General features: G+C 43.4%; 1 protein-coding gene across 2 annotated transcripts in view; it reads right to left on the bottom strand.

The window, feature by feature from the left end:
- Positions 1 to 789: 789 nt before the first annotated feature.
- Positions 790 to 23942, bottom strand: part of zcchc24 (zinc finger, CCHC domain containing 24) — a 36107-nt gene continuing 12954 nt past the window's right edge. The window contains exons 3-5 of one of the 2 annotated variants that reach the window (XM_076160299.1): positions 7740 to 7904; positions 5352 to 5394; positions 790 to 5251 (exon numbers count right to left, since the gene is read on the bottom strand). In XM_076160299.1, coding sequence (XP_076016414.1) covers positions 5109 to 5251; positions 5352 to 5394; positions 7740 to 7904 — 351 coding nt within the window. In that variant the 3' untranslated portion in view covers positions 790 to 5108. Of the gene's footprint in view, positions 5395 to 7739; positions 7905 to 23942 lie in introns of both variants that reach the window. The other variant, XM_076160300.1, reaches the window with a different exon arrangement.

Raw genomic sequence — 23942 nt, 5'->3', positions numbered from 1 at the left:
TCCTGTCAGTAAATGTGTCTTTCAGCACGTCCACGCATGGACGTCCTGACGACAAAGCGGTACACTCGGCATCATATCTCTCTCTCTCTCTCTCTAGTATTACTCTCTTATTCTCTTCTGTCCTTTTGTGATTTTGTAATCTTTTTGGTTTGGTTAGGTTGTACTTGTCTTCCTCCAGAGCCTTGGGCTGGAACCTGTGAAGCTCTAAGAGACATAGTGTGTGTGATGTACTAATAGACTTAACTTCCTCTCAAACGCGTGGATTTTAGGTCACAATTCTGCAAAACAACTAACATGGGCCGTCTTTGCAGCCACGATCCGGTCATGGTTTGTTCCTGGGGACGTACAGTAAGTAATGGGCGACTGCGACCTGGCTACGACTCTCCATATCGTCTTTGACATGTGATACAGTGGGAAACTCGTCACTGCTTTACTGTCAACGAAAAAGAAAGATTGCGGTGAAGCTTCGGAGCTCTACATTCAACACAATATCCTCCCGTCTCTCTACGGTGGGGATTTAACGCAGCGGTGTCGTAAACGCACTGCACTTGTTTTGACCGCTGTCGGTGCCGTGGACCTGGAAAGGTTAAACCATTAAATGTCTCCGTGTCATATTCCATATGCTCCGTTTTATGCAAGTCATCAATCAAACGTAACCTTTCTATGGTGGATACAGATGAGACGGTTCCAAAAAACCACACAATGCTTTTGTCTGAGTCCAAGCTCCCAGTTACTGGTGACAACGGTTCAACAATGACCCAAACAGATGAAACCACATAATCAGAGGAGTCTTAATTCAATATGACTTTTATTCATCAAACTCCCAACAGCACTAAAGCACTAACATGTTTTCCATACTAACAAATAAGGCACATTTTGGAATGCCGTTTCATGGACATGAAAAACAGACCTGTGGTCTACTCTGAACCATGACCATCCTTGTTTCCCAAAATCATTGTCTTCCAACCTCAAAGTCTGTGTTCAGTCCAATTCAAATAGTACATTATTGCAATATTGCATTACAAATATCTCAAATGATACAGACATTATAGAATACAAACATAACTTTCCGACTGACCACATAAGTGTTAACACATTACATTCAGTACATATGTATTATTTGTAGAAGCTACACTATCAGTAAATGAAGTAATTCATGACTAATCACAATCAGACGTTGAGAATGTTAAAAACAATATGTACTGTTGCAAACTACTGTAAAATACTTAAATAAGTGTACATTGCACCAAATAATAGTTCATTCAAAACCAAACACATGCACATGCAAACTCTAACATAGTTTTTTGTCACACACACTTTCTTGACAAAAGTATACACTCCCTAATCTACTTTATAACACCATAACATTTTATAATAATTCCTTGTCATTTCTGCTTTAAGCAAACTACAACTCACAGTTTAACGTGCTTATACAGTGGTGAGTATCCGTCACTAATTAAGAAAAAGGATTCTGTATGTTAACACAATATATCTCCATAATATCTCAGTTACTGTTTACAAAATTAATACATGTATAGATGCAAATGGCAGCTCGTAGGCAAAATTAGTTACGTATAGCGACTGGATATCATTGTGGGTTATTCAACACTGATAACATCATAAAACAAAGCACAAAAATACAAATGGCTTATAATCGAGAAAAGGGTATTAATTATGTACCAGCTTTTTTTAATAATATTCTATGTAGACATCAATATTTCCTTCTTAGTGTAACTTTGTTGCATATTCTATACAAAAAGTGTTGTAAAAAATCTTTCCATAAATATTTCTGCAGGATAAGCCCCTCAGATTATTGTAAAACATCAAAGAGAAACAACTCCCAGCTTTGTTTGTTTCTCAGCAATAGGCCCTTCTTCACAAAAACAAAAAAGCTTCAATATTGCATAACACTTCGAGAAAAAAAAGAGCAACTATCCTTAAAAATGATGGACATCAAATATATACATAAAACAGTTGTTTGTAAATATCTTTGTCAGGGAAATAACTCTTGCGGGGTTTTTTTTGCAGATTGCTTTAAACAATTTCAACATCTATTAAGTGTTCCAAAATACACATCTCATTCATAGAAAATAAATTTGAGCTGAGAAGAAAAGTCAAGTATATGTAATTCAAGACACTTCACCTGAAAGCAGAGATTGTTTTGTTTTCCTATTGTATCGACTGCTTCCATTGGCTCTTGGTTTGCCCCTAAAAAGGCTTCGGACAAAGTCTATAGGACGGAATTCAAAGACCCCCTCTAAAGGGATTTTACGCTACCGATTTCTCATTTGTATTCTGCCAGATGACGTAACACTTATCAAAGGAGTTCACAAGGCTTCATTGGTATCTATTCTTCTCACTACAGCTACTTAATATGACATGGAAAAACAAGTTTCAGACGTAAGTACATGAGATGTTGATTATATGCGCTTATTCGGTTAGTGTTTTCAACACGGAGAGCGATGGAAAGAGTGAGGATAAACGGCTTAACTTGGTCAAATGTGAATCCTTCATTTAGTCTATATCTAGAAAGGGTCAGTTCACTCAAATTACTGAGAAATTACTGAGCGTATACCCTAGTAGGTTATAGGCTATACGGTATAGGAGATGGTCATCATTTCTACTGCTTATCCAGGCTACAGGCTAAGCTAAGTAGCCTCCATGCCCATCTCCTGCGCTTGGCCACATCCTCCTTGAGAGATACTTGTAGCCTCACAGATAGAGGGTCCTCGGTCCAAAGACTTGGCAGGTGAGACATATTGGAATCTCTTGAGTTCCAATAATTGAGAGAGAAAGTTTGTTGGTCTCTATGTCTTAGCCAAGTGATAGACTGGTGTCTGGGTACAGAGGATGGTTGGAGGGATGAGTTTTAATTGTGTGGTGGAAGAGTTCTCAGTCATTTTTCATGATTTGGTAGAACTGACACTTTCTTGTAATCCAGACGCAGATGAATTGTTTCTAAATAAATTGTAGTCAACAAGGATTCTGAGGTTAAATTAATCAAGCCGCTGGAATCTCTCCCACGGAGGCAAGTAACCATGTGTATTTTAACACAATCCATGGTGCCTGAGACAAACATAACTACAATTGGCAGCTTAAATATCAAGATTGGCTTTCACTGTTTAATGACTCCATTCTTTTGTGAGGATTGACTAAGAAGAAATGAAATTGTGTTGATGTTCCATGACAACCGACCACAGTAGGATTTGTTATTGCCAGCTGGAAACGCCGGTTAAGCCCACGTCTCCAACACTGCAAATTGTGTTGAGGCAAACACCCTCCATGCCAGTTCAAACTCTCCCTGCTAATAGAGGAATTATATTATTTTCATGCCCTCAGTCACATCTTGAACCTGCATACAACTTGCTGTGCATCACAGTGACCACATGCACATATTCCTCTCCAACAACAAGCCTACCCCATGTCTTTTCCTGATGTCTAAAGGTACTTAAAATCTTCTTAAGGCACATACATTACAGTATAAAATATAGTCAACCAGTTTTTACAAGGCTACATTTCAGCACATATAAAAATATTTTACAATTCATATGATAACAATCTTCCAAAAGTCGAAACGAGATCAGTTTTACAGTATGCCTATCAGAACGGATTTCCAATGCAGTGCTTTGAGTCTGCAATGTGATATATAATGTATGTAAACACGATCGGTGGATTAAAGACACTGGTTTATAATAGTAGGCCCTTATAAATATGAATATAAGCGTAAACTTCTGTAATCACCACTTTCAGTACATCCTTGAATTGTCCAAGTCACCTCATCACGAACCAGCTTCTCTACATGAACTCTGTCTTCTCTGAACCAACCTGTGGATCATCACCCTTCTCACTTCACCTCCCTCTGGACGTTCTCTTACCCTGCAATCAGACATAGTTTGGAAGGGTGAAAGCCCTTGGAAAAGTTTCCATTTGACTTCGCCGCCATTCCGCAACTCTGCTACGGCTGCACAGTATTTTCTGGCGCTACAACGCCAAGTCTAAAAACGCTTTCTTAAAACATTCTCTCTGTTATGTCGTGTCATGTGAACAGTTAAACCTGTTTCGTGACGCTAATCGAATTCTGGAAAGCAATTCATTTTATATATGTATTTAGTAATCTAATGCCTTGTATTAGATTACATGGAATATTCTACGGGGCCATTGGCAAAACACTGGACAGCAGTGCTACCATTACAGGAACTATGTCTACGTTACTACTGCTGCTTTTGAGACAGAATTCTAAGCTGATCTCCTTTTGATTTGAGATTCACACCTTTTACAGATTTTATGTACTATAGATAGATAACAAGATCATTGTTTGGCATTAGAAATACTAAGGGGAGCGTAAACACAATCTGTTAGCAACACTAGACGAGGAGGGATTCTACGCGACTGAGCCTACAGTAGTTTCTAAAGGCGTGGAAGCAGTTACACAATATTGTGAGGCATAAACACACACAAACATTTCTTTATGTCCCAGTTAAAACTCAGATTGCACACTCGACAAGAAAATAAATAGGCCAAATGTAAGCTAGGGATGTATGGCACAGTATCCCCCAGTTAATTCACAGTTAAAAAGATGTGCTGTTGACCCTAAGGCGAGGCCTCATATACATTATAGCGCCATGAGAGGCCGCGGTTAAATGTTCATCACATTACCACATACTTCACTTGGCAGGAAATGGAAGGCAGATCTCTGTAAACACAAAGCCAACAAACCCCAAAGTGAGGTAATCTATTGATACCAAAACTGGTGGCAATACTGTCAGTGACAACGATAAAACAGGTGCCCATTGCTAATTCATCAACGCATTGATTTGCTGTTGTTACACATTGACGTGGACAAATGGGAGTTGTGGTTTCTGGTACTTGATGCATAAAGCGCATCTTTGATTTTGGCAAGTTTTTTCGGCGAAGAGTTCCATTGTTAAGCACAGGTCGCACTCTTCCTCTCATTCCTGAATGTAATCGTCAATCGTGTCGGCGTGAAGGACTGCAACAATGGCTAGAATCTGTGATCCCCTGGGAAGTCGGACGGTGACAAAAGAGGTGTATTTGCTGAGGTTAAGAAGAGAAGGAAGGAAGACAGGCAGGTTAGAGCAAAAGGGAGCCTAGCGGAGGTTATTGGAGGCTTTGGTGAGAGGGAAAATGTGAAGAGGAAAGGTTGCGGTGTCGGGCGCAGGGCAGCGGGAGGTCGGGAGGTGAAGCCTTGGTGGAGGATGAGCGACGGGACTCGGGATGCTGGAGTCGCTCTCTGACAAGAATATAGAGATATATAGCTGATTATTGCACACGGCGGCAGTAGTAGCCCAGGACTTTACATTTCTCGCACAGGTGTTGCGGGTGCTCCTTACTCTGGTCGGAAACATCCAGGCCGTCCGGCTTCTCTAGGGGGCGCTGCAGAGGCAAACAGATGTACGGATAATGAGCAGGGCGGACTAGCACGCACACACATGCACACAGAAACACACAGTAACACTTCTGCCAACATTTGATTTGGCAGGAGATGCATCTCTGCTATACGCTCAACTGCCTTGGCCTCAATCTTAGCTCCTATGTTCTTCTAAAAGCAGACATGTACTTTTAGCACAATTACGTACAGAGATATGGCGCCGTACCATCAGCGCTGGAAACTTTAATAACCCGGCGTTGAAGAAAACACTCCAATGTGCATTTCCACGTTAAAGCCCGCATGGAAATATCAGGAACATCTACGGGAACATTGGCAACCTCTTCAGGGGCCTCGAATTGGGGCCGCAGCTTCAGATGGCGTTTTTAACAATCCCACTGGAATATTTCCTTTCCAATGCATTGTTATTTTTTCGTCAGGGCTTTATTCCAAGCGGTCTAATTAAAGGAAAGCGGGTCACTACGGGTCAGCACAGGCAGATATTTCAGTCGGTAGCTAATGAGTCCGCCAGGAAGTACTGAAGCTTCACAATTGGTGCGTTCAAGACATTGAGGTCCTCGCAGAAGGCTGGAAGTCAGATACTTTTAATGGGGGTCACATCACTCGGTACATTTATACGCACTTAGTACTCCGAGTATTGGTCTTTACAGTGGTTTAAGGCTAAACTCGATAAAGCCGGAACATTTTTGAGGTACGTGAAGTTGTTGTGCTACTTTCTACTTCCTTTTGTCCAGTTTAGTTAGATTGTGGAACGCATTTTAGACATTGGCAGAGCAGAAGAGGTCAGTTCAGTGCAGAGTGTCTGTTGAAGCTTCAGCTGATATGAAAGCATGAAATCCATGTGTGAAATCAGGAATATTTGCTCAGTTTTTGTCTCTTAGTCTTTGTATCACTACTCCAGGGAATGTTTCATTTGATGGAACAGGGTTAGTTGTTCTCTCTCAGATGGATAAACTTAAATTCTAATTTCATTACAGAAGAAATATTTTAAGTGCATGACCTGATGATCCACTTTTACATGGCAGTATTAGCTCTTTTTCCTTATGTAACGGATTTGAGCGCTTCGTCCACAGAAACAATTCGACGTAGGTGGTTGGAAACCTTTCAAGAAATATATTTGTCATCTACGAGGGACGGGAAATCTTTTATGCATGCAGGGCTGGGATTGGAAAATACATATTCACTTCATTTATGGGAATCCTCTGGGAGGGGGAGGGGGGAGCCACGCTGGGACGCCGAGCCCTTTGATACTGGAGGACATCGGAGGTTAGTGGTCCATCTCAAATGCTGACAGGGGGGAAATATGGTAAGTGGGTGACATTGGAAATGCAAGGAATTTGCCTGCCTGTGTGTAGCTTTGCCACAAGACACAGAGACAGAAGGGTGAGGTTCTCTCACCAGTGAACACAGTGAACTTTTCAGCGAGAAATCCTTTGTCGGTAGCGGCGCCTTGAATGCAGCTTTTCAGCCAAGCTTAGCATCGCAGAATCCCTGGTGCGATACGATGCCAAATAACGGACAGGGTTGATTGAGGGATCAGGAGACGTTATTAAGTACTGTACTGAAGTGCTTAAACTCAACTCAGTGCTTCTACTTTACAACATTTCACAAGGGCATTCTGCACATGTTTGCATCCATATGGGACAGGGATCATTCTTCTGTACTTTTGATACATAAGTTCTTTTAAACTGTTTTTTCTTTTGAGACACGCCGGGGTGTAACAGAGCCTCCACCTGTAATCCAAACTGTATTTCAGGAAGTGGAATTGGAAGAATGTAGAAAAGCATAAATATTAACAGACGAAGTGTGGAGGGTAAATATATTTCTGGAGCTGAGGAAAGCGAAGGAGAATTCCTTTGCGTTGATCCATCTTCACACTCCGCGAGAAACATTTGAGGTTAAGCTGAACAGACGGCTCATGACATGAATCCCCTGCAGGTGTTCAGTGTGTTTGGAAAAACACTTTGTGCAGCTTGTTCAATGAAATGCTATTTTTTTGGCAGTTTGTTTGGGTCTTTAAGAAAAATGTTGAGTAATTTGCACTGCGCAAATCCTTTTCATACTCTGGACTCTGTTAACCTTTGTTGGGAAAGTCCACTCAGCCACTCAACAGGTGACTAATGTTTATCTTATCTTATCTTATGTAATTTCCAGATCGTAAGTATGAAATTTGGGAATTCTCAGGAAGTGACTGTGCTGCTGCAGGAGTACAGCCACTGTGATGAAACACGTTCACTTATTCGCTTGTGTACTTTAATCCAAAGCGAAGGATTACATACTGTATCCACCGGGGGCGCTGTGGGGGAAAGAAACGTGACAGTGACACTAGTACCTGTTTGTGTGGATAGACGTTGATGTGACATTTGATACATTCTTGTCCCATGTTGGCCCAGGAGTTGCCGCTCATCCACTTCCTCTTACACTTGGGGCACTTGTACTCGCCGAAGCATCTCTTCTTCCCCTGATACGGTGTCAGTCCTTCTCCTTTGGGTCTGGCCTGCAAAGAGAGGAAGGTTGTTAAAGTTGATCATTTCTCTGCCTAACATTTCACGTTTTAATATGTTTGGGGCACATTTTGTTATTCGTCGTTAAAAGTAAGAAATTTGACCTGTGGTTTTCAGCTTTTTACCATCTGTGAAGGCGCTTTTGCACGTGAAGTTGAACTTGTGAGGGGGAAAAGATGTACAAATGCCTCCAGAGGCTCAAACTAGGAGATAAAGATGCGGCCACATATGGACAAATCGTTGATTTACCTTGACCGTAAAAACAAAATGTAGGGAATGCAGGAAGTTTTTATTTAGTGCTGAGGAATAAACTGAACGAGAGCAGATGGACATTTTTATGTGTGGCTACTTGCAAAGCTGGACAGTAATGGATGGTGGAGGTTTTGACAGCAGGGTGTGTGTGCAACGCTGTCGTGCTAATACGTCCAACTCCGTCACGCAGCGCACTCCTACACACAGTCCTGGCTCCATGTGCAGTTGTGTAATTGACATTTACTCCCATTACAGCTGTGGTAAATTACTCCTCGGATTCTCATGAGGGAGATGATTACGGACAGTCAGTCAGCCATGAAAAAGCGCTCGCATGAGGGCAGCGTTAGGAGGGGCAACGCCGATGAGTTCATGCTGGCAACTTTATTCAGGCACCATAACATCACTATAAGGAATAGAGTCAATTTTCCCTGAAGAGTGTGTCGCAAACAAACATACCATGATGTCATCAACGGCATGAATCACAAACTTCTCCTTCAGAAGAAACCAAACTGCGCTGTGATTAGTGAGTTTGTCTGAGCTTGTCATTATCAATTTCGCCCTCGGCCATAAACAAGACAACAAAATCTTTCCAGAGCTCCTTTGGATCAACCGTCATTATCATCACAACCATGCTGATTTGGGTAAACAAAAAAATATCACTAGTACTGTGAACAGCGCGGTGTTAGCATAGTTTGTCAAAAACGCGTTTGTGCACAGATGGTTACGCAATATGGAATTAAGAAGCAATCTTTAAAGAACAGCATGCAACTGGTGGCAGCTTTCCAGAGAGTTAGGAAACGCTCCGTCCAGTCCAGCCCTGATTCCCCTGCAGGACTGGAGGTTGTTTTTATAATCACTTTAGCATCGGGCTGCAGATTCCAGGGTAGATGTAGAGGGTGTGGGGATTGAGAGGAGGGGTACAGCTTGCGTGCTTGTGTGTGTGTGTGTGTGTGTGTGTGTGTGTGTGTGTGTGTGTGTGTGTGTGTGTGTGTGTGTGTGTGTGTGTGTGTGTGTGTGTGTGTGTGTGTGTGTGTATGTATATGCACCGGGTCTTCCCCTACTCTGTCCCAGCTTGTGTGAGTAATAGGAACTTTAATCAGCAGCATCTGGCGCTGTCCTAACAGACGCCAGTGCTTTGCATCACCACCGGCGAGCCAATGCTAAGTACGAGAGGCTGCGCTTCAACCCGGCCCCGCAACAGCATGACCTCAACCCCCGCTGTCAGCATCACGTCTCCCACTGTGACAGCATGCAGGCTGGAAAATCTGACTCCTGCAGGCCAACAACACACCGCTCTCTACGCACTGATGGGCTTTTTCTTTTTGACGCAATCGCCAGGCATTCTCGAGGACAATGCCATGGCAACGTCTTATTTGGACGCTGTCCGATGAATGATCTATTTGCAGTACGACCCAACTGTAAACAGAATGTCATTTTCACTCTGGCCATCCCAAATGCCAAAGACAGCACGTTGAGACTTTTTGTTACGGTAGGATTAAAGGGATTTAGCTAAATTTACATCCAAACTGGGTCACTTGACATTTTTACAGATATTTGGGCGTTCACCTCCCGGGTCTGCAGGCCTCTGAATGGACCCTTAAGGTTCCCTGTGCTAAAAGGAGAAGCACCCGAAACAACTCTACATGAAGTTGAGTTAGACACATATATGTTCGCCTTGGCCACAGAAACTTTCCCTTTGACCCTGAAAGGTCTGTATGTTTTCATGGATCTGTATCGCCTATAGTAACTTCCGGATGCCTTTTCACATCAGCTCGCAGCTTGCACAATGTACGTAGCTGAGAGAATGTTGTGGAGCCACACAGTACATGCAGGGCGTTAGGAGAAATAGTCAGTGAGAAAATTGAATAACAGCATAACACAGAACACACATAACATTGAGTATGTTACAGATGTCTGCTCAAAATGTGCAAACGTGTCCCTGATGCTGCAGCTCAGGCTCAGCAGGATGGAAACACCTCTTGTCCGCTCCTTGTTGACCATTCCTGTCCCCCTTCAAGTTGTTTGGAGTTCAGGCCTTGGCCTTTGGCTGAACCGTCTGCAGCTGAGTACTATCTAAAACTAAGCAATCAATACAGAGATACCACGGTCGCTCCAAGTGGGGATTTTTCCTGTCAACATAGATGAAGGAAGTTTGTGTTGTTGCCTCAGACGAGAAGCTGTTTTTGTTAAGCCTCTTGATTGGTCTTAGTTTTGTCTAGATCGTAGCTGCTAGAGTATCAGTTTACATCTCATATTGTCAAAGCACACAAAACTAAATATAGAAGAATAATAACAAATTAGAGTAGCTATGACCTCATTAATATTGATAGTGACAGGTAATGTACAAACAGCAAATGATACTGGATTACTGAGGGTGATACCATTACCCATACTAATTTACCTCAACAAGCAATAAACAAGTAAAACAGCACACCTTCATGTAGCAAACTCCATACACACCCTTTAGTCTCCACAGCGGCACAATAATGCAGTACCTGTTTGGACATTTGGGGTTATAACTCAGAGGATAACCTTAACATTGAGGGCGGCTGTTGGGAGGCCATTGCGACACGCTGCCTCTCATGGAGGTCTTTGTGCACGCCGAGAGAGTTTGGTCCTGAAGTCGTAAACTCGACACACGCAGTTGGCATTGCACATTCCAGTGGCCTCCCCAAAACGAGCGGGGATGAATGTCACAATAACATGTGGACTGATGTGCCATCGCTGCCAGCAGAGACACGGTGGGAAATGCGGCACGCCTGACAGTTACTAATGAAAAAGCGTTTGGGTTTTTCACACGCATACGAGGCTCCTTTCCATTCGCGTCTGTGCAGCAGAACACAAATCACAACGCTCAGCCGTAAACACTAGAATAACTATGTAAACGTTTTAGTTCGGCTTGATTTCCAGGAAAATAACCATGCCTTCAGCGCAGCGTTTACAAACCGGTCACAATACTCACGGCACAATGAGTAATTTATTGGAACTGCGTCACTGCAACCGCACAGCATTCTGGAGATGAGCCGACACGGGAGGATGTGTTTTGTATTCCTTTGCCCTGCACAAATAGAGCCGCTGGAGCTTGAAGCAAATGTTGGAGCTAAATGAACGTATCACTGCCACTTAGAGCGTTGGAGGGGTCTGTCAGGTGGAAATGAAGCTTTGAAAAGGCAAATGTGTGGCTGTGTCCTTGCCAGGAGATGTGAGCAGTGTTTGTTGGATCACTTCTCACAGTACAGGCTTGCCCTGAGTTAATGTTTGTTAAGTCCCTGAGGTTTGAGATAAGGGTCAGTGTGTGCGTGTGTGTGTAGGAGGTCCGCCCCCGTGTCCATAGAGAAAGCAATGTGACTACAACTAGTTGACCACATCCTCCTATGGTCCAGATCAGAGCGAGGAGTCATCGTAACACACACACACACATACACACACACACACAAGAGGTTAGTGAACTCATGTGATGACTCCAATGTGCCACTCCAGGCCTGTAGGTGGCAACGTGTGGATGTTTATCATGTTAATGTCAATTAAACTAGCCTGCAGACCACACAGAATGCTATAGAAGAAGAAAAAGAGAACATTTGGGATAAAGAAGACGATGGCAGAGAACACATGGTGTATGCATATAGTATACATACACACACGTGACCCACACATACACACAAATACTGTTTTCATTTCTAATTCCATGCAAAACACGGCCAAACACTGACGCAGACGCATCCCTGTCTTACTCCTTGACACTTGGACACAAACACACACACACACACACACACACTCAACAAATTCCACAGCCACAGGTTTTCGTACACTCCCGAGACACAACTGGAAAGTCTCAGCACACGGTTTCCTGCACTACTCCCACTCAGCGTTTAGCCAAAGCTGCAAGGCCGCAGAGCGTCCAGCGGCTTCATAACTCAGGTTTAATGAGCTCAGCAAACTGGGCTTAATAGAACCAGCAGATCCGACGCAGAGATAAGACCAAGAAGTAAGGGGAGAGAGAATGAGATTCACCCCCCCTCTCATTAAGAGAGAGGAGGAATGAGAGCTGAATGTGAAGCAGCCTCCCAGTCCTCCATGAGGGAGGGTGGGGGGATGAGGGGTGGTAGGGGTTTGGATTCACGATCCAACATCCACACAAAAACACGCAAAAAAGAAAAGTGGACAAATACCAAAAAGCCGCAGTCACCCGAGCAGCTGGGGAGAGAGAGAGAGAGGGAGAGGGAGAGAGACCCTTCAATCAGACCCTCTCGGGCCGAGCTAGAAGGGTGGAGAAAGGGAAGGAGAAACAGAGAGAGAGAGAGGGAGGAGGAGGAGGAGGAAGAAATCTAAATCCAAAGCAGATGGCCTCCATAGGGGCAAAATGCAAGAAACACAGAGAAGTGTCGTAAAAATTGCTGCTCTGCTTTCAATTAGGCCGAATGTTTGGGGGGTGGAGGAGGGGGATAAAACCGGCTTAAATAACCTCTGTAACTATGGCCGCAAATGCAGCGGATTGGACTCATTATCATGTGGAGGAATGTGGAGACGATTCAGCTTTTAAAGGGCTGCACATTGAGTGTTAGAAAAACAGAATGTGTTTTGTAACGCTCGGAAATCACCACTTTCTATGACCAAGAAACTCTTTGCGAAGTTGAGGGATTTGAAAATGTGCAAACCAGTTGGTAACCGTCGCTAGGAGATGTCTTGCAGTTCCCTACTCTGGTCTGATCACTGACTTAGCTAACATTTGCTTAACTAGAGCTGGCTGGAAGTAACCCGGTTGCAATCTGCTAAACTTTGCATAACAGCTTTTGATTACAAACCCATGTACATGCGCGGTTGGTCTGTAAGATGGATCTTGCGTCCTTTTGAATTAGAAAGTTGCTGACATGCTGTTGGTAGTATACGTATATACATGTATAAGTGTATACGTGGCCAGGTCATCCGGTTCACTCCAGCAGAAATCTGTGTGATTGTGAACGTAGCTGAAGCTGTAGTATTTCTTAAAGGTTGCTTTACTTATTGCACTACACAGAGGTTTTGTTATAAATGTAGAATTCTTTGGGAATTTGAAGCGTTTGGATGGAGGTTAAAGGTTGACCAGTGTATGTGAGGAGGGGCTTCTAAGTGGCCAATTCAGGTCTAGACTACACCCTGATGTCTTATAATGTCAGGTAATAATGTAAAATTGAACGGTTTGTACCTCAGGCGCTTTGGCAGATCAGTAGTTTGAATTTCATTTCACTGCTGAAATTCAGCTCCGATATAAATCAGGAAAAAATGTCAATTGCTGACCATGGAAAGACGCGGTGCAGACGGCTGTCTGAGGCCTAAAGGTGATCCTGCATTTGTGTCGATCTTGGATTCCAGACTCAAGAGTAACGAGCAGTGGACAGACACCAGACTGTATAATCTCAGACGCTCGCCCAAAACCTGAACCCTTAATCCCCCGGCTCCAGCAACAGCGTAGGTTAGCTCAATATTAGATGTCCCTTCCAATCCAAACCTAAATGGAATAATTCCACGGACTCCGACTTTCAAGGCTGTGGACATGAAATCGAATACTTGCTGGGGATTTTTCAGCATATTAGAGGAGACATCTACCTACAATTGTTTTTGGATTCAGACTTGATCCACAGTGTTGACAGTAAAGCTTCGGATGTCATTTTTAGTCCGTGGTTTGACTGTTCCTGCGAGAAAACAAGGGATTTGGTGAGTAAAACAATTTTGAGGCTTTGGGAAATGGTTGGTTACATTTGCAAGCAACCACTTTTCTGTTCTCAATTTGGATCGCAGGGACTTTTTGTTTTTGGCCAGTGCAGCTCAGCTCAATGTAAATAATGCAGGAGAAGTCGTACATAAAGGCAACACATGTGCCTAGTTCATTGACCTGGCTTTTCTAATGTAAACTTTAGACATGTAAACAATCTCATAGCTTATGATTGAATCCAAGGCTCTTAGCTGGAATAAGTGCATACACCAGAAGATGAGATTCTTTGCCATGATTGGGTTATCATGTCATCGCACTGAGAAGCTGATCTGATGAGTTGCATTTTCCCCCAGGGCCAGAAAGGTCAGCGAGTTCCTGACTGAGTCACAAAACACACAGGCTGCTTTTCACCAAAGTGAAAGAAATTGTTAAAGGAATAGTCTGGAATGTTTTGCCAGACAGAATAGAGACATTTCTGAGGTCAATCGGAGCAAATAGTTCTTGAAAAGAATTAGTCTTGAACAGAATAGTTTGGGTTTACCACGCTGACATCAAGGCCGTTCTCGTTGTGATTACATTGGCCTGTGTGGTAACTCTATGACGAGAGGGGAACTTTGATGTTGTGCTCCTTTAATTATCAGATTATTTGCCGTTAACATAACCAATTCATAACCTATGATAGGAGTTTACATTTCTCCTTGCTAGTCGAGCCGAACTGCGAGAGGCCAGCAAACACTTCAGTCGCGTGCCGTTTTCAACATGTCAGTGTTGCCTGCCCCGGAGACAGACAGATGGACAGACTGGGAAAAAGAAGTGAGCGGAGGATTTCCCCCTCAACGTGTGTGTCTGCTGTGTGAAATAAATAGATAGACAATGTTTAGAGTGACAGAGAAGTGTTTGACGATCACAGAAGCTTTTGCATGTTTTCCAGAGTTACAGGAGGGAGGACGGAGGAGAAACTCTGAATCCTTATTTACAATTTATTTACCATTTATCATTTGACTTTGATTGGAAGAAGAAAGTTCCTGTATACTCATGTTGTTTTCTATGTCAGTGTACAAAGTCAATTAAATCTAACCTTAGTTTAATTACAACACACATGGAAGATGTTTATTTTACTATCTTCCTAAATTATCTTCTCTTGGACCATCACTGTTCTCTGACATCACAGTAACCACACAAGGCTTGAAGAAGCTATCATCGGCCTGTCAGTCAGCACTGAGGGCTAAGTGCGGGCGTGCAGATGGCCTCTGCTTCGAGCCTCTCACAGGATGACACTGTGACCATCTGAGCCCGCAGAACAAGCATTTTTTTATTGGCTGCTTCCGCCGCTGGACCAGACAGCCAAACCTCCATGCCAGAACCTCAACCAGGTGCATTATGGGGGCTATTTATCAACCCCAACATGCACTACAAGCTCTAAATACAGCCACTGTTTGCTGTGCACCCCCCCCCCCCCTCTCTCTCTCTCTCGCTCTCTCTCTCTCTCTCTCTCTCTCTCTCTCTCTCTCTCTCTCTCTCTCTCTCTCTCTCTCTCTCTCTCTCCCCCCCCCTCTCTCTCTCTCTCTCTCTCCCTCTCTCCCCGGCTCCTTTGCGGGTGCAGCTGTCTCTTTCTAATGCCTGTAAAGAGAAGTGGCCGAGGCTGAAAGTGACGGGAGGAACAGGTGTGCCGTTTAAGTGATAAATCTAGCCTCTCTCTATAACAATGCACCTCTGTTCGTAAAAACAATCCCCCCGACCCACGACCCCCCGAACGAGGCTGCGTGAGCGGGCTCAGAGCCGGACAATACACTGCACGCCACAGGAAAACACTTCGAGGGAATTACAGGGTGCAAAACCTCCAGAACAAAGAGGAAAAAGGAGCCCTTCTATCAAAATATACAGTCAGATTACCAAGTAAAACAAATGTGATAATTACAGCCAGATACAATTAAGCCAAGTTTACATTTTGCGGCTAATAATTACACTTAATTACAAGACGTCACTGTTCTTTGAAATCCTTAACAACAAAATGTTCCGCCTGGTCTTCCTTCACATGCAAAGTGACAATACACAATCACCTCCCTGCTTTTACGAGCAACTCAAATACTTTTTACCAAAAATAAAAAGAATTATATAAAACCAAAGCCATGTTTTCCAAGTATTCCAGATAGGGCTGCCTTAATCTGGCCTTGCTGGCGAGGGCCCCAAACTGCTGGGCTGCTCCCCAGCGTTCCGTGGAGCTCCGATCACTCGCGAGCATCTGGAAACCATCAGTGTAAACAAAGGAGCAGCGGAGGAGCTCAGGCCCCGCTCAGCCTCCCCACATCCCCTAGGACATCACTCAAGAGAGCAACACAAGAACACCAAACCAGCCCCAAAACCTGTGTGTGTGTGTGTGTGTGTGTGTGTGTGTGTGTGTGTGTGTGTGTGTGTGTGTGTGTGTGTGTGTGTGTGCACTCTGTATCTGTGTCTGCTCTTGTATCCTCATCTCCAGATCTGTATTTGGTTTGGCCGGCGCTCAGAAAGGGATAGATTTACAGATACAGCACAAAGACACGCAGATCAGGTTCACTCCACAATGTTAGCTTTAAGTCTTTTGTAGAGTTTGTTTGGTTTGCTCATTAAGCGTAGCATTTCTGATAAGACTTGTAATTGCTTTAATGTGGTTTCAGCTTGCGTGTTGGCCTCGGCGGTCTGATGAATGCAACAAGGGGAGAGGCAGGAATCTGGATGTGGTTTAAACCTGAGAACTGCTTCTCCTCAGCGAAACATCAGGAAAGATCAAAGCATCAATCACGCCCGATTCCCTCTCCGAGAAGGGACAAGGAAATATTTCCTGCACTTTTCATAATAGCATTTCAGTAACTGTATATCTATTAATCATGTGGTGGGGTTTTCTCTCAGCACCGCCGAAGCCTCTGCATTGTGGTTGGGGGACCTTTTACACGCTTTCAGTTACAAACCTCACACTTAAGCAAACTATATGACGCTTGTAAACACACGGTGCTGAGGATAGATGTCGGTTTTGCAGTCGTGCATCCAAGCAGATAACTGCAGCAGAGAGGACGGATTGTTCCTGTCAGGCTCTAAGAACATGGCTAAAGAACACTCATGGGTTTTTGGGGGCTGATATAGATATCTATATCTCTATTACATTATAAAGTAAATAATAAAAATTTAAATTGAAGTCATATTTCTTTTGGCTATCAATGTTTCTGTACAGAAATGTTAAAGTCATATTTTTGGTGTCTTTGGAGCCAGAAATTTTCAACATCTTTTGCAATTGAACTTTTATTTATTTATTTATTCATTATAAAAATAAACTGACAAAATGACCTTTTACTTGGAATGATAATTTGACAAATAAATAATTAGTATATATAAGCTATTAAAATCAATAATAATTTTGTAAATACTAAAATCTAAATTTGGATTCAGAGTTGAAAAACAAGGTTAAAATGTTCATAAAAACTTCCTGTAAACATTTGTTCTCCCTTTTAATTTAGCAGATATATGTTTATTTGTCAATATTTACCAGTGCAGACACATTGAAAAATTTGAAACCAAATTGTACACACGCCAGTATCAAACTACATTCATGTCATGTATATTCTGTACATTGATTAGATATGATGGTACAAAACTGTGCGACTCTCCTCGATGCTTCTGCTGAGATAAGCGTTCTTATCTCGTACAGTTGTCACTAAATATAAACGTTGGCATTACACAATCATGTACTGCATGTAGCCCCTATCACACTGTGTGCACACACACATACAGTAAACAGGAAGGGGACAGATGCATATATAAAGACATCCTCTCTCACACACACACACACACTTCCACTCCAGTACTTCAGATTTCGCAAACAAACTTATTGTGTCGTTTATAAAACCTGTCCAAACCCAACTAAGCTACACAATTTGAAGTAATTACTCCATAAACCCAACTGTCTCAAACAATATTGGCTCATACAGTGACTTTAGAGTTTTCTGATCCACCACAGCATTTATTTACAGTAAATATGTGGGCTCACACACCGCAGGAAATTACTGAAAGCTAACAGATTTTTGGATTTATTGGTATATTTCCACACAGCGTTGCATTTCTGTGTAAACTGATTTGGGTTAATGTGATCCCATCAAAATTTGGTGTTCACTCACTTCACAAGTGTGCTGACAAGCAGGGAGCTGGCAGAACGCGGCTACTCTCCAGAAGCCGTTAGACACACTTTACACCTTGCTGATATGTACAATATGTTTTGTCCGTTCTGCTGCAACACAACTTTTCCTCATTTCATTAAGGGACTAGAAAACATGTGGGTCCACACTACCCTGCAGGCCCTGACCCATGTCTAGCTCCTGCTACAGTGGAGGTACTTTCTGATGGTTCAGGCACTGAAGCTCGCAAGACCAAACATGCCTGTCGGTCAGGGGTCAAAATTCCCCCTGCACAAACACAAGGACAGATATTAACGTTTACCTGGCTTTAGTGAACTGCAACAGCACTTTGAAAAAAAGACGTTCAAGACGTTGTGGCAGAGACAAGGAGGTTCAAGCTGCTAAGAGACTCTGAGTCATCCACTCGAAATGAAAAAGCAAGTTTGTCGGAACTCGGAATTACTCATAATGAAAAGCAGTGCTGAGAAAGATCACAATCTATATTGACTTGCACTTTAAAACTTCAATTGTTGCGATTAAGGCAATAAATCTTTTGTTTTTCCAAATGTCACGCACACAACACCATAACACACACATGTACAATAGAAATCAGAACAAATCAAACTGCTTAATCTGAGTAGCAGACTTGATTTATGTTTAGGATGTATTCCAGCATTTCACTCACTGGGTGGACTCTACTCATACTGCAATTACACAAAGTATTACGGAACGGAACGGAGGAATACTATTGAATCCCTCCACTTTGACGTCTGTCTGATATACACACTTGTTTTGATTTCCATAATCATTGTTATTCTTGAAGCACAGGAACCCTGAAATAAATCTAGTATTTAATATAGAGAATATACATCAATATTTAATGGCTGAAAGGCTTTGAAGTCACATATTAGCACATCTTTGTGCACCTGTAAAATAGATGGACTGACAACATACATTATTTTCTCTAACATCAGTCTAAGTTTGGGTGGTGAGTTCACTGGACCCTGACTCCCCTGTTAGGTTTCCCATCACCCATCACTCAGCCTGAACCTGTACCCATGTGGGTCAAAGTGCTATTCTTAATAGGTTTCATGTTCGACAAGCTCTTTATTTTAGCTATCGAAGTGTGTCTGGCATTTCATTACACTATAAAAAGGAGTTTACTCACAATAGCACATTCCCAGTTGCTTCCTGGCCTAAATATGCCAATGTGGCATTTTGCACCATCGTAAAGGCTTCGCCGGGATCTAACATTTGAGGGAAAGTGATTTATCCCACGATCAGCGTTTAGGCAGAGACGGAGAAAGGTATAAAAAAGAAAGTGATTTGTAGAAAGTATCCAAAACCACAAGGCTGTAATTCGGCATTTAAGCAAATCCTCGCCTATTTAAAAACCCACATATCACTGAATCTGTTTTGGAGTCAAGGGAGTGAAACAAATATCCAAAGCTGTAACTGCAGTCTACACAAGGTGAACTCGCATACCTTCAAAATGCCCCAAAAGCCCAATCGTCTTAGGAGACAGCCATGCTCAGCGTTACATGTTTCCCCTTGTGGCTTTCTGGGTTTAACCGCGGAGGTCACAAGTCCTTCTAAATGGGTTTGTTCTCTCACCGTGACACGGGCGGGTGGGGGTGGGGGAGGGGGGCGCTGTATGCTCAGAGGACAACCGCTCCAACTGTTTTAAAGAATAACCACAAATCCATTTCTAGCTCTGTGTTGACGCCAAAATAACACGTTCAAGGAAATGGCTTCTGCCCGCCACTGGATGTGTGTACGTGAGTGTGTGCACGTGAGTGTGTGCACGTCAGTGTGTGTACGTGAGTGTGTGCATGGGTGCTTTAGAGGTTTCCAGGGTTTCACAGAAAATCCTGAAAAGGTTGTGGAAGTTGAAAATGTGTTTTATAGGCCTGGAAATATTTGGGAACTTTTAAAGCTGAAATCTCTTTGAAGTTTCAGAAAAGACTTGAGAATATTTGTTTCTGATCACAGGAAAAGAATTTCTCTGATTTTGTACATGGGCAACACCCCACAATTAAAAGGGCTTAAAACAATAAATTTCACAGCTTTTTGGCCCCATAGTGTGTGTGTGTGTGTGTGTGTGTGTGTGTCTAAACCACAGTGACAGCAAACAGATTCCATTGACTCTTCGTCAGGCCTCTCCAAACCGCAAAACTCACAAAATCTCTTAAAAGTCAGAGATCAAAATGAACTTTAGATAAATGAGCGCAGTGGGCAATGAGCAGTGCTAGCTTGCTGCACCTTCATGAGTTATCTTGTAGCCTGAATCCACATTTGGAAACTAGCCAATGGCATTTGTTTATGATTCTCTGTGATTACTGATTTAGCTACATTTGCTACGCTAGAGCTAGTTTACAGCAACGTGCTTCAGTCGTTACAGCGCTAAGAAACCTTTAAGTTAAGTTGTGGTGCAGTTTATGTAACAAGTTTAGTTTACAGTGAGACAGGAGCAGCATTAAAGGTTTCTTTAGTTATTATACCACAGAAAAGTCACAGGGAAGTTTGGGAATTTGGAATGAGCAAACAAGTGTAGAGACCCTGGTGTGTGTACATGTGTGTGTGTTTCAGTGATACGGCACACACCAAAAAAATGCTTTTGCTAATGACCTTAAACCAGAACAGGCATGTAGAATTAACACATTGTTAGATTCTAAATAAGTCCCATAAACAGTACCAGGCGTATCGTGTGTTTAGTCTGTTCCCAGACACGCTGAGATATCACACGCTGAAAAAAGTAAACCATAACAGCTGTACAGGGGATAAATCTACCCAGAACTATCTGACCTGCAGATAAGCAGACATTATGCCAGAAAATATCCGAAGGGAATTTTTCTAGTTTCTAAATGTCATCAATTCTTTTTCCAACTGACGAATTGGCAAAGTGCGTACGCAGAAAATACAAAACACATGTGGGCCGAGGTAAAACATGTCAACTTCACCTTTACCACTGCGTCGCCCAGGAACGTCTCTTAACTGGTACATAAATCCAGCTGCCGTTGACAACCATTCATTTTGACCGATCGCAGGGTAATTCACCTCAGTTGCCTTCATCACAAGCAGGATCGTGAAACGTTTCGTACTTACTGGAGAACAAAATCAGATTTCAATTACAGGGAATAAAATCAAACTTGGACAATATTCTAGATCTGTTGATTTAGATTAAAACTAAGCTGGGCTAAGTCAGATTTAATGATGAGGCTGCCTACGTATTAAATTTGGCGAGGCTGTAATTTCTGGTTGTTATGATAACCTGGAAGTTAGGGATGTATTGTTCTAAGCAGCTGATTTCTCTGTTATGACAATTAAGCTCGTGGTTGATTTTGCCCAACGACATAATGAGAGGATATGCATGTCCACCACAGAATTTATTGGATTTTATGAAATTCCACCAGTCCCCCCAACACAGAGCACTTATGTTACTACCCCTAACCAATTTTGGAGTTGAAATCAAATGCATGCAGGCAATACGTGCACCTTCAGGCATAAGCTCACGTCAATGTGTGTGCCGGCGAGAATGTGTTTGTGCGTTTCTAAGTTTCTCGTCCAAATGTCATTGGGGTTCCAAGACAGCTGCAGAGACATTTCGCAGTGCCAGAAAGAGTCTACGCCAAAACCCAACTCAACTCACAGATTCCTAGATTTCCACAACCCTAATCGGCCGCGGATCTCCATGTCATGTTCTTGGATGACTGATGGATAACCCTGAGAGGCAAGCAGCGCGTGGGTGTTTCGCTACATACCAATAATACTTTCTCTTGTTTTGTAACTGATGTTTTTGACAGGCCTCTCTCACTCTTCATGCTTCATTCATAGAAAACACAAGTTCGGGCCAGCTAGGTCCTGGTTCAACCCAGAAGCTCTGTTCCATGGTCACACCTGCCTCTTTCCCCAGACAGAGGATAAGTTTCCCATACCCCTACTCTCACCCCTTTCGTTAGTCGCTAAGGTCTATCGCTGAGCACGGGTGTGAATATCCCACCCTGCCCTCTGCTAGCGTTTGCCTTAGCCGCGGTCCCGTTAACCCCGTGCAGCTGCAGAGAAGCGTTGGGTTACCAGGCCGGTGAATGACAAGAGCAGGTTGGGCGGCAGACTGGGGTGCATACAGAGGTGCACAAGCACATCTTGACAGCCACCACAGGAAGTATGAGCGTGCATACTTCTGCTTTTTATGACTGGGAATCGCAGAGTAACTCACAACATGACACCGTCACAATGTTTTAATGGTGTTTACAACACCAGCGAGTGTGTGAAAACCATCCACAGGACATTATACTGTATGGTCATCGCATTGTTGATATGATTATGAGAAAAATATACCCCTAAAAGGCAAAATGATTTATTACTAAGAAGGATTTATACTTTGATGTAAGCTTATATACCCTAGTCGACCAATAGGAGTCGCTGGTGCGGTGATAAGGACGAGATAGAGCACAACCCAGCCTGAGGCGCCACGACCGGAAAGTGAACCCAGGTCTGGGGTCCTGGGTGACAGAATATTGACTGCTAATGCTGCTGATAGACAGACAGACAGAGAGACAGAGAGACAGACGGACGGACGGACCTCCTCGGTGGCAGTAATAATGCGTAGTGTTTTGCGTGTGAGAACATTTCTGTGAGTCACACAGCCAGATATACTGTGCCCGTGTTACTAAACTCAGTGCTGTGATACTGTCAATGCTATATTGGACCTATGGCCCTATATGGCTTCTGAGTGCTCTCGCTATAAAGCCTCTTTCTCTATAACTGCTCCAAATCACAAAATAACAGCGTTGAAAGGTCGTCCACAGCTATTAGCAGCAGTGAGGGAGGTTTGACGCCATGAAGGAAGAAAAAAAAGTGTGATGTAGAACGTCTCCGGCATCCGTGATAAGCCTTATCTGTTTACTCTCTCTGCAACAACCCGCTCACTCTCTCTCACTCTCTCACTCTGTCACTCTGTCACTCTCTCCCTCTCTCCCTCTCTCGCTCTCTCTGGTGAGTGGAGTGAGCGAGTGTTGGAGCAGACAGACACGGGGCCTTCGGAGCGCTTGCTGTGACTGGAAGGAAGATCAGGGGTCACCCTGTAAAAACATTCCCATGGTGCACCTCCCCCCACTTTCAGTCCTTCTCCCTGCCAGAAGCTTCCCGACACCGTCACACATACACACACACACACACACACACACACACACACACACACACACAGAGAGAGAGAGAGAGAGAGATGAAATACAGTAAAGAAGCGGAGTGGCATTTAGAAAAGCATTGCCTGAGAATGATTAAAAAGCAGAATTAAAATAGAGCAACCACCAGTACACACACACACACCAGTTGGTCCCCTGCGACTTCACATATTGACCACAGCCGTGTTTTAACCTACACTTAACACAATCCCGAGAGGGGCCGGTGCTTCAGAGTGAGACTCAACGTCATTGAAACATAAAGGGAGAGTAGGAAGAAAACAGCTACAAAATCTGAGCGTCTGAAGAGGCCCTATAGTCTATATGTTGACACACAGACAAACAGACTGTATAGGGCCGTCTCTGTGGTTTGTTGTTGTAATTCTTTCTTCTTTAAGATCCAGGGCCCTGTCCAAACATACTTGAGTCTGACGCACCACTGTGATGCAGCGAGGGCCCTGCTGGGGGAACAATACGGGGCTGCCTTCCTGACCTCTCTGTCTAACAGATCCTACACACACACAAAGGCTGCCTTAATTACCAGCCTCCATTCCCACCACTTTGGCTTCGCCAATGGTGCCCATTCAGATCCGTAGTTTCTCCCCGAGGTGCCCATTCAAGCGCGGCACAAAGGCGACAGTGTCAGTCCCTGATCTCTTGACACCCCAGCCAGTCCTGTGTGCCAGGACTCGCAGCTTCACAGCCTCTCTCTCTCTATCTTTCTGTCTATACCTGTCTGTCTGTCTGTCTGTCTGTCTGTCTGTCTGT

This window comes from Genypterus blacodes, unplaced genomic scaffold, assembly GCF_046128005.1.
Source record: "Genypterus blacodes isolate CSIRO-AG114 ecotype Tasmania unplaced genomic scaffold, CSIRO-AGI_Gbla_v1 ptg000105l_1, whole genome shotgun sequence".
NCBI lineage: Eukaryota > Metazoa > Chordata > Actinopteri > Ophidiiformes > Ophidiidae > Genypterus > Genypterus blacodes.
Note: the sequence above shows the minus strand (reverse complement) of the source record. Positions and strands in the feature narration are given on the sequence as shown.